Source organism: Nannospalax galili, unplaced genomic scaffold (assembly GCF_000622305.1).
Source record: "Nannospalax galili isolate Female #2095 unplaced genomic scaffold, S.galili_v1.0 scaffold459, whole genome shotgun sequence".
NCBI lineage: Eukaryota > Metazoa > Chordata > Mammalia > Rodentia > Spalacidae > Nannospalax > Nannospalax galili.
Genome location: NW_008344211.1, coordinates 980138 through 992565, shown reverse-complemented (window position 1 = coordinate 992565; position 12428 = coordinate 980138). Strand labels below are relative to the sequence as shown.

General features: G+C 56.0%; 1 protein-coding gene across 1 annotated transcript in view; it reads left to right on the top strand.

Moving 5' to 3' along the window:
* The window catches only part of Zfpm1 (zinc finger protein, FOG family member 1), a 60932-nt gene that overhangs the window by 46563 nt on the left and 1941 nt on the right, over nt 1-12428 (top strand). Inside the window, exons 5-10 of the mRNA XM_029567128.1 lie at nt 8281-8380; nt 10109-10315; nt 10811-11041; nt 11305-11400; nt 11486-11632; nt 11803-12427. Coding sequence (XP_029422988.1) covers nt 8281-8380; nt 10109-10315; nt 10811-11041; nt 11305-11400; nt 11486-11632; nt 11803-12427 — 1406 coding nt within the window. The remainder of the gene's footprint in view (nt 1-8280; nt 8381-10108; nt 10316-10810; nt 11042-11304; nt 11401-11485; nt 11633-11802; nt 12428) is intronic.

The following is a 12428-nucleotide window of genomic DNA, read 5'->3' as shown; positions in this document are numbered from 1 at the left end:
GCTGGGTAGATTAAATGAGACAGGCCTGGAGTGATACTTGACCCAGTGGCCCAGGGCATGCTCAGTTCAACCTGAGGAGGAAGACCCTGGCCAGGTCCCAAAGCAGAGTGTCATAATGATAGTGGAGGCCTGCATAGTTGATTAGGGTCCTGCTAGAAGGAAACTGTGAAATTCAGAGTGGTTCTGCAGGGTGAACATGCCACTGGGGACAGCAGGCAGCAGGTGACTCAGAGGCCAATGGCACTGGCTGGTCAGAAGGAGTCAGCATGCAAGAAGGTGCCAACTCCATGTCAGGAGAACCTGTGCATAGCAACAGGAACAAAGGAAGGTCTGGCCAAACTGGGATCAGAGTCCTGCTGTGCCCTGGGCCCTGCTCCTCTGCACTCCTTGTGGCAGTCAGTCGAGACAAAGACTGTGTGTCCCAGGCACATTCCATGTCATCTCCCCCAACTCTAGGAAGCCAGTACCACTGTCCCTGTTTTTAAAATATTATTTTTATTTTATGTATATGAGTATATTGCCTGCATGTGTGTAAGGGCACCTATGTCACATGATGCCCACAGAGGTCAGAAGAGGGTGTTGGATCCCCTGAAACTGGAGTTAAGGATGGTCGTTAGCCATCATGTGGGTGCTGGGAACCAAACCCAGGTCCTCTGCAAGAGCAGCCAGTGCTCTTCACCACAGAGCATCTCTCCAGCCTGCTCCCTTTTGTAAAGTATTGTCTGCGTGTGCATGCACGTACATGCCACAGCACACATACAGAGGTCAGAGGACAACTTACAGGAGTTGATTCTTTCTACCATGTGGGTCCCAGAGACCCAGGTTGTCAGGCTTGGAGACAAGCTCCTTAACCCACTGGTCCCAACTGGCCCCATTTTGTACATGACAGAGCTGGGGGTCTCAGGGGGTAAGTGACTTCCCCAAGTTACCAGGGTCAGGAGAACTGAGGAAGAGCTGGAACCCAGCCCAGCTGTGCTCAGGCTCCTCTCCCCCTCCATCTGCAGGCCACCCCTGCCCTCCAGTTTGTCTCCTGGGGCATGGCACCGGTCAACCTGAGGAGGTGTCAGGAGGGTAGAACTCCACCTAAGGTGTGAGGTGCTGGCTGGGGAAGTGTGATCACAGTGCCTCTGAAGAGGGAAGAAACACAGCCCTCCCACCTCCCTATCTCACAGAATTAAATCCTTGATTAACCCTTATCTCCCCAGCAAGGCTAGCTATCTCCGCCTTGGCGCCGAGCGTCCAGACACACAGCACAGATGATTGATTTCTGAAAGATAGAGGCGCCTTTGTGATACTTCGTTTATTGTCTAAATATTTTTGCTAACATTCAGCGGCCCCTTATCGAGCTCTGCTGATGGGTCCCAGTTCTCTTCCCCGAAGCCTGAGGAAGACGTGGCCTCCTGCCTCACGGCCCTATCAGTCACCAGACAGTTCCTCCTCTCCCCTTGGAGGAGGGGGAGCACATGCGGATGTGGGGCCCTTTCCCCTGGTCTCTCTTGGGTTGGGGGCTGCTCCCTGTGAGGGCAAGCTGGGGAGTCCTCCTACCAGTGCCCCACAGACTAGATACCCAGGATGAGTGCCCAGGAAGGAAACCAAGTCACGAGGCCCTGAGGGGAAAGTAGTCTTGATCTGGCACTGGCTTGCTGTGGTTTCCAGCTCTACAAAAGAGTTGAAAAGGCTCCTTAGGGTCCAAGCTCCAAGACTTGCCAGGGGAAAAATGCTCAAAATGGATGAGTGGGGAGGGAGGAGATGGAGGATGGATAGATGGGTGCATGAGTAGATGGGTAGATAGTAGCAGACGAATGAATGTAGATAGATAGGGGATGAATGCACGAGCCAGTGAGCAGATAAATGTTGGATAGGTAGATGGATGGGTGAGTGGATGGGCCAAATGGCTGATGAATGGATGGATATGTATGCATAGATAGGCGGATGAATCAATGATGATCAAATGGTGGTAAATAGATGGTAGATGGGTGGGTGGGTGAACGGATGGATGGACAGATAGATGCATGGACACAAGGGATGGATGGACAGACGGAGGGATGGATGGATGGCAGATGGACGGACAGGTAGGTGGGTGGGTAAGTGGATGGGTGGGTAGATGAACGAATGGATGGGTGCATGGATGGATGGATGGATGGATGGATGGATGGATGGATGGATGGATGGATGGACGGGTGGGTGGATGGATGGATGGATGGATGGGTGGGTGGGTAGATGGATGGACACATGGATGGATGGATGGACGGACAGATGGGTGGATGAACAGATGGATGGGTGGGTGGATGTATGGACAGGAGGGTGGATGGATGGTGGGTGGATGAACAGATGGATGGATGTACTCGTGGATGGATGGATGGATGGGTAGATGGATGGATGGACACATGGGTGGATGGATGAACAGATGGATGGATGCATGGGTGGGTGGATGAACGGATGGATGGATGCATGGGTGGGTGAGGGTGGGTGAACAGATGGACGGATGGACGGATGGATGGATGGATGGATGGATGGATGGACACATGGGTGGGTGGATGAACAGATGGATGGATGCATGGGTGGGTGGATGAACGGATGGATGGATGCATGGGTGGGTGAACGGATGGATGGACAGACAGATGGATGAGTGGACACATGGATGGACAAATGAGTAGGCATAAGCATACATAAATGGATATGTGGATGGATGGGCGATGGATGGATGGATACATGGACAGATGGATGGGCGAATGAGTAGGCATATGTATGCGTAAATGGATAAATGGGTGGCTAGATGGGTGCACAAGTGAGCAGATGAGTCTGTTCCTTCACCCCAGCCCAGCCTATGCTGGCTCTTCCTGCTCATCATTTCTCCCACAGCTCACTTTAGCCAGGAGCCCATCACAACCATCAGTGAGGCTAGGGAAGGGCCCATGACTGCCAAGCTGGGTGGTGGGCACAGTAAGAAAAGCTGCTAAAGAGGCTGAAATGGGACCATCTGCCCAGCCTTTAAATGGCTTTGGGTGAATGTTCACTTGAGTGTGGCACAACCTGAGGCCCCCTTACCTGGGAATGGGGATGGGGTCTCTGGAGAAACTTCAGGGTTTACATGGCCATCCCTGGCTATTGAGGGAACCCGAGACTGGCACAGCAAAGCCCAGACTCACTTCAGGGCTGGCCCTGGCCGAGGGCTTTATCTGGGGCTGTGGCAGCTGAGCTGTCATATCTCTGTGTATCAGGAGTTAAGGGTACCCAGAAAAGGCCACCTTCTCAGGACCCCCAACTCTACCCACATTCCAGTGACCTCAGGACCCCCAGCCCAGCTTTTAGATTTACATCCTGCTGTGCTGGCCTGCTGAGGCATTTCTGAGTATTCCATACCCCAACTTCTTACCGTCCAGCGCTCAGAGGAGAGAGCAGCCCAGCTCAGGGGCCCCAGCTGGAAATATGGATGGATGGACACATGGATGGATGGGCGAATGAGTAGGCATATGTTTGCATAAATGGATACATGGTATACCTGGTATACCCTGGCAGTGAGAAACTTCTCCCATAGGTGTCCCGAGTACCACAACCTGGTGTCTCAGTTACACTCCCTCATGGTTGAGGCTAGAAGCCACAGATCTTGGGGACAGGGCTGGTCCTGGAGGGTCTCTGAGACAGAGTGCCTGAGGCCTCTGGTGGCCCCAGGATCCTTGGCCATCACCCCATCTACTGCCATCCTCCTGTGGCTCCCACCTCTTCATATCTCTTCTCTTTTAGGGTCATGTGCTATTAGGCCAGGATTGAGATTCTCAACGCACAACTGCAAAGACCCTTTCTCTAAATGAGGTCATGCTCACAGCTCTGACATCTATGAGGCCCCATCCAGCCCACTCCAGAGAGCTGAGGCCCACCCAGGTGTGTGGGAGGGTGGTCATGTATATCATTTGTTGGGGCACCAGGCAGAAGCAGAAATAGATTTACCAGCCCAGGACTGCTGCTGCCTTTGTGGGGCCCTGGGTACCCTTGCTCTTCCGTTACCTCTGTGGTAGGAGCTTAGGAAATATCCCAGGCTCTGGCTTCTCCTCAGGCATGCCACCTGCAGCTTGGGCCAGGGCAGCTGTGGCCCCAGGCCCACTTGTAGCTGGCTCCATCCTTGGGCCCCAGAGCCACCCTGCGATAAAAGGCTTGGGGCCAAGAGGTAACCAGCAGAGCCCCAGCCCACACAGAGGGATGGCTGGCACGGGGAACACACCTGTTACCTTCCCTGAAGGTGCCTGTTGCCCTGCTGGGTCAGAGTCATGCAGAACAGCCCTAGTTGTTCTCCCAACACAGTGAGCCCAGCTGGCACTGCCAGGCCTAACACGCACTGATCCCGTTTCCTACTGTACCTTTCTCTTACTGGGCTCCTGGCACATAGCTGGCCTTCAAGGACTGTGGTGAGTGAGGAATGAATGAGTGAATAAGTAAATGAAAGGCCACTGGGGTGTAGCAGTCTCTCAGAACCAGATTCTAGTCCTGTGTGCATAGCTACTTCCGTGGGCCTCAGCCCTGTACCTGTGAAGTGGGCACCGGTTGTCTAGGGGAGAGAAGGGAGTATGGAATTGCTAGGGAAGGTGAGGGGGCCAGGGGCTTCTTGGCACAGGCTGATAGACCGAGCACAGCAGGGATAGTGATTGGAGTCATACTGTGATGACAGGATTCTAGCCAACGGTGACTTGGAGCCAAGGCAGCCATGTGGGCTGCCACTCCCAGTTCAGGCTACCCACTGGAGTGGTCCACCTCCCCTGAAAGTGGCTTTGTGAGTCTAACAGCAAGGTTTGGGAACAGCCTCAGATAAAGCTGTCACAGCGGATGGCACACAGATAGGGTTTCTGATGGTTATCAGCCCATAGAGTTGAAACACTGACCTCTTTGTTGGGGGACAGGAGCAGGTCCAGATCCACAGGCAAATTTAAAGTGGCCAATGCCATCCTCAGCTGAAATGAGGGGGCATGGCCAGGGAGCCAGAATGGAGAGGCAGACAGTGACTTCAGGGGACAGAAAGCAGAGTGGATGCCAGGGCCTTTCCCTGAGCCTGGACACATCTGTCCAGACTGAGGGTGGCCCAGCCAAGCACTGATATGAGAGACCATGGAGAGGTAGCTGTCACACCATGTCTCCAATAGTCTAAGCAAAGGGACCAGGCCCAGATTTTCCAGGCACTGACTGGGAAAGGTGAACAACCCTGCCTGGGGTGGGAGGAGAGACACGCTGATGATTGTACAGTCTGCCTCTATGCCAAGTCTGTACTTGGCTTTTCTGAGCTTGGCTCCCAGGGTGTATGGTGGCCACATGGGTTCCAGGGCTAGGAATTAGGGTCCAATCCAGGCTTGGCCTCCCCACTGTGACTATGATCACTTTGGACCAGCTCTGCAGAGACCCCATTCACATAGCATATTCAGAGCCATCAAGATAAGGCCTGCTGGCTGGATTGCCTGGTGACTCCTGTGAGGTCAGGGCAGCCCAGCCAGGTGGCTTCCACGTCACCTCCTGCCGCCACGTGGCTTACTGTGGAGCAGAGTGGAGATCAGCTGGCTCTGAAGGGGAACCCTGGAATTCCAGCTGGTGACTCTCACACTGCCAGACTCAGTTTCCCATATGCAAAGAGTGATGCCTGCTCGACATAGAGCTGCTGTGAAGGTGTTGGGGGAGGAGAGGACAGGGAGGTGGCTCTTGGCTCAGGTAAGAGCCTTGGGTCCTGGACCAGGCCAGCAGTTGCCAAATGTCCACTGGGGGAGGGGATGCCTCAGGTGTCAGGAGGCTGCCCCACTCTTAATAGGTACTCAGGGATGCAGGGGACAGAAGTGCATGCAAGGTCACAGTGGGGCAGGCTGGAGAAGACCCTGGGGGCGATGCAGCATGTGGGATGTGCACCCAGGTTTGGGAACTTTGACTCCCATACCAGGCTGTTTGAGGCCTGGGGCAGACGGCAGTCAGTGAGGTGGCTGGACCTGGCCCTCCCTGCCTCAGCCTTCCAAGTCTCTAATGAATATTAATAAGTGGAGGAGGGTGAGAAAATTAATCTGCCTGATCCTCTGATGGGTGCTGTGGTAACGATATGAAATCTAATTATTCGTCCCAATATTTCTAAACCCTCGAACTGAGACTGACAGCCTCGCGGTCGGTTTAACGCTTATCGCTCTCCGGAGCAGCATGTTCACGGCATGATAAAAACACGCGCCACTTTGCTGACGCTGCACAAGCTGCTCTTTCCGTGGAGGTCCCAAGTGCAAGGAGCACCACACTGCGTCCCCCCAGAGCATCGTGGCACATGGTGCCATCTTGGAGGGCAGATCTAGGAGGGAGCCAGGGGGCCACTGTCCACAACTACACCAACTCCTCAGGGAAACAGGAGGTCCTGGCTATCCTAAGACAGATGTCATGGGCCTCCATCCATGGTCCTTTCTCCCCTCATGCTTCAAGGTGGCCTGTCACTCCAATGTGTGAGGATAGACTGGGGCATGGGACAGGACTTGGCATCCCCTCTTTTCTGTCTGTCCACGGTCCCTCGGCCCCAAAGGAGGGAGCACAACCTGACCCCACTCAACAACCCTAGCCAGTTCTTTGTATGGGCCAGGCTGCGGAACCCCCTAGAGAACCCTAGGTAACATGGGGGTTACCTAGGGCCACCCTCCCACCCACCCTGACAGCTGCTGGGGTTGCAGGATGTGGGTAGGTCAGGGCCTGGGAAGAGCTGGCACCCTGGGGGGGGCTTCCTTTATTTTGTCTTTTTTCCTGTTTCTGAGCAGCTCTGGTATAGAGACACCAGATGAGGCCCCCTTATTGAATGTTTTTGGTATGTGGAGGGTTGAGACAGGTTCTCCCATGGACCAGGCTGGACTTGAACTTGCTATGTAGTCAAGATGACCTTGAATTTTCAACCCTGTTGCTTCAACCTCCTGATTGCTGGGATGGCAGGTATGTGCCACCATGCCTAGTTACAAGCTACTAGGGATGGAATCCAGGGCTTCATGAATGTTAGGCAAGTACTCTGCCAATTGAGCTATACCCCAGCTTTGGGCCTGTTTATTTTTTGAGATAGGGCCTCACTCTATACCCCTGGCTGACCTGGAACTCACTAGTCTGGATTTGAATTCACAGAGATACATCTGTCTCTGCCTCCTGAGTGCTGGGACTAAAAGGCATGAGCTACCATGCTGGGCCAATTGCCATGAGCACTGTGGGGTGCTGGAGACCAGAAGTGAACAGTGGCTCTGGGCTTTAGTTAAAGGTCACTGTTCAAGTTTCTGATTAAAAGGCATATATTTGAATGAAGCAGTGTGGGCTAACAGAATACTGCTCATGGGGACATACTCTGTACCTTTGCATATATTGTCCAGGTGGGTTCAGGGACCAAGGTTTGGTACTAGGTGGCAGTGGTCACCCACCCTCTGGAGGCAAAGCTGGACCAGGCTTTTGCTGCCTCTGCCTGCCTACCACTGGTAGTACCTCGTCCTCTGTGTGTCGTCCTCTGTGTGTGACTGAGCCCAGCCTTCCAGCCTTCCAGCCCAGGCTGCATTGGGACATGGCCATGTATGCTTCCTCTGCTGCTGGGCTGAGAGCCAGAGTGGAGAGGGCCGGAAACAAGCAGCTTCAGTGGCCCTGGGGGGCTGAGCTCAGAGTACTTTCCTTCCAGGCTCAGACCTAGCTGCAGAGGGAGAGTGTGGCACAGCCCTAGGCTTGAGCTCCCCACCCCAATGCCCACGCCTTACCCCAGGCTCAGCTTCCTTGCCTGTCAGAGGGGGAATAGCGCAGAGGTGACCCAACACGACACAGCTGGTCTTGGGCTTCGGTGGCCAACCACATGGAAGGGACAGTGCTTCCAGGAAAGTGGACCGGGGTAAAAGTCCCACCCTGCACCAGAGAGGAAAGCTCCCCACAGAAGGAACACAGAAGTCTCTCTCTAGGATGGGGCTAATGTCAACAGTTTGCTGATAGGCATCCATGGTGTGTGGCACAGGCCTTGCCATCTTAGCCAGCAGCTCCACTGTTGCACGATGGTAGTCTGGAGGGAACACACATCTGACTAAAATCCAGGCCCTTTTCCTCCTTTGGCATACTGCTTGACCTCTTTGGGCCTTCCTTTCTAAGGGAGCCTAGTGCCTGACCCTGGAAAGCGCTGCTCTCAGCTCTATGTTCAAAGACCTTGTGTTTGGACTCGAGTATGCCCCAGCCTTGACAACTGTTAGGCCACTGACCACCACCACACACACCAAAACCCCCAATAGGCAGTTCCTGTGTAGGCTGATCCCTTCCCATTCTGCTCTTCTCCAGGGTCCGGCCCTGACCCTGCTGGTAGATGAGGCCTGCTGGCTAAGAATGCTGCCCCAGGCCCTAACGGAAGCTGAAGCCAATTCGGAGATCTACAGGAAGGGTTGGTATCGTGTGGCGCCTGCCTCCCTCCTTCCCAAGGCCTTCAGGAAGGTGGGGTCACTTGGCCCTGTCTGGTCCAGCCCTTAAAGGAACACCAGCCTGTCCGGGTGAGGATGACAGATGTGAGCTGCTTGGGACACACCCAGCACCTCAATCATCTCCCATCCACAGTGGATGAGGGACCATCTCAGGCGCTGTAACCCCAGGCAAACTGGATCCACTACTCTAAGAGATGGCAGGGCAAGATGGACTGCACTTGGCCCCTCTAGGACCATCACCTGGGCTTAGCATTCTGGGGGGCCTATAATGGAAGCAGCCTGAGGCCAGGCTGAGTAGCAAGGGTGGTGGCCCCTGCTGCAGGGTCTGTCCAGGACTACACCAGCAGGACTGTTCAAACCCAGCCCCACCTCTCACTAGCAATGGGGCCCTGGGCAAGTCCCTGGCTTCCCAGGCTGTTTCTGTCTATAAAATGGGAGTGGTAAAGCAGACACTGTGGCTAAATGCATCCACTCTACCTGATCCCTCTAATTCCGTTTCCCCAGCCTTCCAAGAGTAAGGGGTGGGAAAGTAGTACACACGCACACGAGTGCACATGAGCACACACATAACTCATTTCATTTGCTAGAATGTTCTAGATCTGGCCTTAAAGTCAGCTTCCAAGCAGGCCCCCAGGGGAAACGGAACACTCTCCCAGGTGCCAAACGGCACTGGGGGCTGGGGACAGGTCACAGAACCCGGGCCAGCAACTCACCCCTGGGTGCTTCAGTGTCCCATCTGCAGGGCAGTGGGTCATTGCTCCCCTCTACATCAAGGGTGGGAGAAAGGACCAGAAGGTACGCTGTACTGAGAAGCAACACACCCCAACACCAGGCTGGATGCTATCAAGTGGTCAGCCTCAGGCCTGTACCACCCAGCCTGCCCTTCCCACAGGTCTCTGCAGCATAGCTTTGGCCATATGTGCTGCTCACAAAAGACAGGGTCCTTATGGTACTGGTGCTAATAAGGGTGACCTGCTCTGGGCAGGACCTGCAGTGTCATAATGGCCCCAAAGGTCCTGTGGACTTTGATTGATTCCCTCCACCAGGTCACCCCCTCCAACAGTGGAAACAGCTCATGGGGTCTCTTCCCAGTGTGTGATGCACTGCCAGTGTGCCCTGTGGCTCAGCTCCTGCTGATGCCTGAGGGCAGACATACTACTCCCTTTCTCCTCCCACTGTCCCACTGGGTTGAGACTGAGGCCAGCCAAGCCCCTGCCCTGCCCTGTGCTGTCCATGGCTCACGGAAACAAAACCTCAGGGCTGCAGACCAGGTCACCTGGGTTTTGTTGGCTGACGCTGCCCCCTACAGGCCACTATGGGAATAGCAGCAGCTGGCCAATTTTCCAACAGACATGGAGAGAGACTATTTCTAGGGCCTCCTAGCCAAGTGTCTACACAAGATACCCCTCCAGTTACCTCTGCCAGTCCCTTGTCACCCTTTTACTAGAAATGGAGCAGCCCTCCCAGTGGGATGGGTACAGGCCTGAGCAACCCTGCCCAGGGGACCCCTCCGCCTTCCCTCAGAGGCAGTATAGCACACCATAAATCCAGCCAACCACAACTATGAACCTGGGTACTGCCACTTCTTGTCATCGGCCTGGCCTCACTCACCCCTGGCAGTATAGTGGGCCCCATGCGGGGTGGGGGGACCACACTGGAAGCCCAGCATCAGGAATGCCTGTGCCCTACAGATGATGCCCTCTGGTGCAAGGTCACCAAGTCCATACCCGCCAGTGGACTCCTCCGTGTACTCCTCGTGGCCGAGTCTCACAGCACTCCCAGTGACCCTGTGAAGGAGCCAGTGGAGCCCGAGGGCCCTGCCCCTGTGCACACGGACATCCAGCTGCTACCCCAGCAGGCCGGCATGGCATCCATCCTTGCCACAGCAGTCATCAACAGTGAGTATGGAGGCCCGTGGGGGCAGGCTATGGGTGGTGCTCAAGTCAAAGGTCCAGGCTGGAGATAAAACTCAGGAATGCATTGTGCAAGGCAGGCAGGAGGTCCAGGTTCTTGACACAAAAAGGGGGGAGGGATGATAAAAGATGGACCACTCTCCCACCAAGACACTGAAGAGGGACAGCACCCAGCTCATGCAGGGTGACCTGGATGCTGGGAGACTGCATACAGCCTCCCAAGGCAGGGACAGGAGAGTCCTAAGAGCCTGGGTGAGTCCTGCGATGGGAAAAGGACCCATGAGCAGGTCACTGTGGGGGACCCAAGAGGACCATTCAGGGATCCTCCTCGTCGTGGGCCTTGTTGAAAGTGGGGCTAGGTTATAGTGGTGACGGCCACAGAGAAAGTCAAAATCTCAGCTTGGAGTCTGTTAAGGCCAAGCCTTACTGCCAGGTGCCCGACCCCAGCCTGTACCTCACCCCCACTCCTACCACCACCAGAAGACGTCTTCCCCTGCAAAGACTGCGGGATCTGGTACCGCAGTGAGCGGAACCTGCAGGCCCACCTGCTCTACTACTGCGCCAGCCGCCAGCGTGCAAGCTCCCCAGCCTCCGCCACGGAGGAAAAGCCCAAGGAGACCTACCCCAATGAGCGTGTCTGCCCCTTCCCCCAGTGCCGCAAGAGCTGCCCCAGTGCCAGCTCCCTGGAGATCCACATGCGCAGCCACAGTGGTAAGTTCCCTTACCTGTTCCTGGTCCTCACTGACCTCAGCATCTCCAAAATCTACACACCAGACAGGGGCTCAGTAAAGCCCACCCTGCAGCCATGCACCTTGCAGTTCCCCTGCACAGGGCCTTCCTGCAGTTGGTGAGGCTGGGTACAGGGGCTGAACCGTCGGAGGCTTGGGGCTGAGAAGCCTAAAAGGACCTATGTCTAGTGAGTGTCCCTCCCTGGTCCTTGAGATTCAACCCAACCTCTCATCTCCATGTTCCAGGAGAGCGTCCTTTTGTGTGCCTCATCTGCCTGTCCGCCTTCACCACCAAGGCCAACTGCGAGCGCCACCTCAAGGTGCACACGGACACACTCAGTGGTAGGTGGGCTGGAAGGGGTGGAGGTGGGGTCTGTGGGGCCACACCTCAGCCCCAGGGCCCTGACCACAACAGCATGGCCTGCAGGTGTCTGTCACAACTGCGGCTTCATATCTACCACAAGGGACATCCTCTACAGTCACCTGGTAACCAACCACATGGTGTGCCAGCCAGGCTCTAAGGGTGAGATCTACTCTCCAGGGGCCGGACACCCAGCAACCAAGCTTCCCCCAGGTGAGCAGGCACACTGGGGTCCCGCTGGCCCTCTGAGAAGTGAGATGGGAGGGGGCCTGTCCACACACAGGTGATGTTCTTATCCGCCTTGGCCCTAAATCCCCTCTCTGCCAACCCCATTCTGGCTAGGGCCTGCCTCAGGCCTGAGACGCGGCCCTATGTTCTTGTAGACAGCCTGGCTGGCTTCCAGCAGCCCGCATCAATGCACGCCCCCCTGGCTCCTGCAGACAAGGCACCCACCCCATCCTCAGGACTGGACAAGAAGGGCCTGGCAGAGGCCACTAATGGAGAGGCCAGAGTGGCACCACAGAATGGGGGCGGCAGTGAGCCCCCCGCGACCCCCAGGAGCATCAAGGTGGAAGCTGCCGAGGAGCCCGAGCCGGCCTGCGCCCCAGGCCCCGGACAGCCAGGCCTCCAGGCCCCGTCGAGGACTCCGTCGCCACACAGCCCCCCTCCCGTCAGGGTGAAGGCTGAGCTGTCCAGCCCCACACCCGGCTCCAGCCCCGGTCCTGGAGAGCTAGGTGTGGCTGGGACGCTCTTCCTGCCGCAGTACATGTTCGGTCCGGACGCGGCCACTGCCTCTAGCGCGGCGCCGCAGGCCTCGGAGATCCTGGCCAAGATGTCTGAGCTGGTGCACAGCCGGCTGCAGCAGGGCACAGGTGGCCCAGGCGCGGCGGTAGCGCCCGCCGCCCTCTTCCCGGGGACCAAGGGCGCCACGTGTTTCGAATGTGAGATCACCTTCAACAACGTCAACAACTTCTACGTGCACAAACGCCTCTACTGCTCCGGCCGCCGC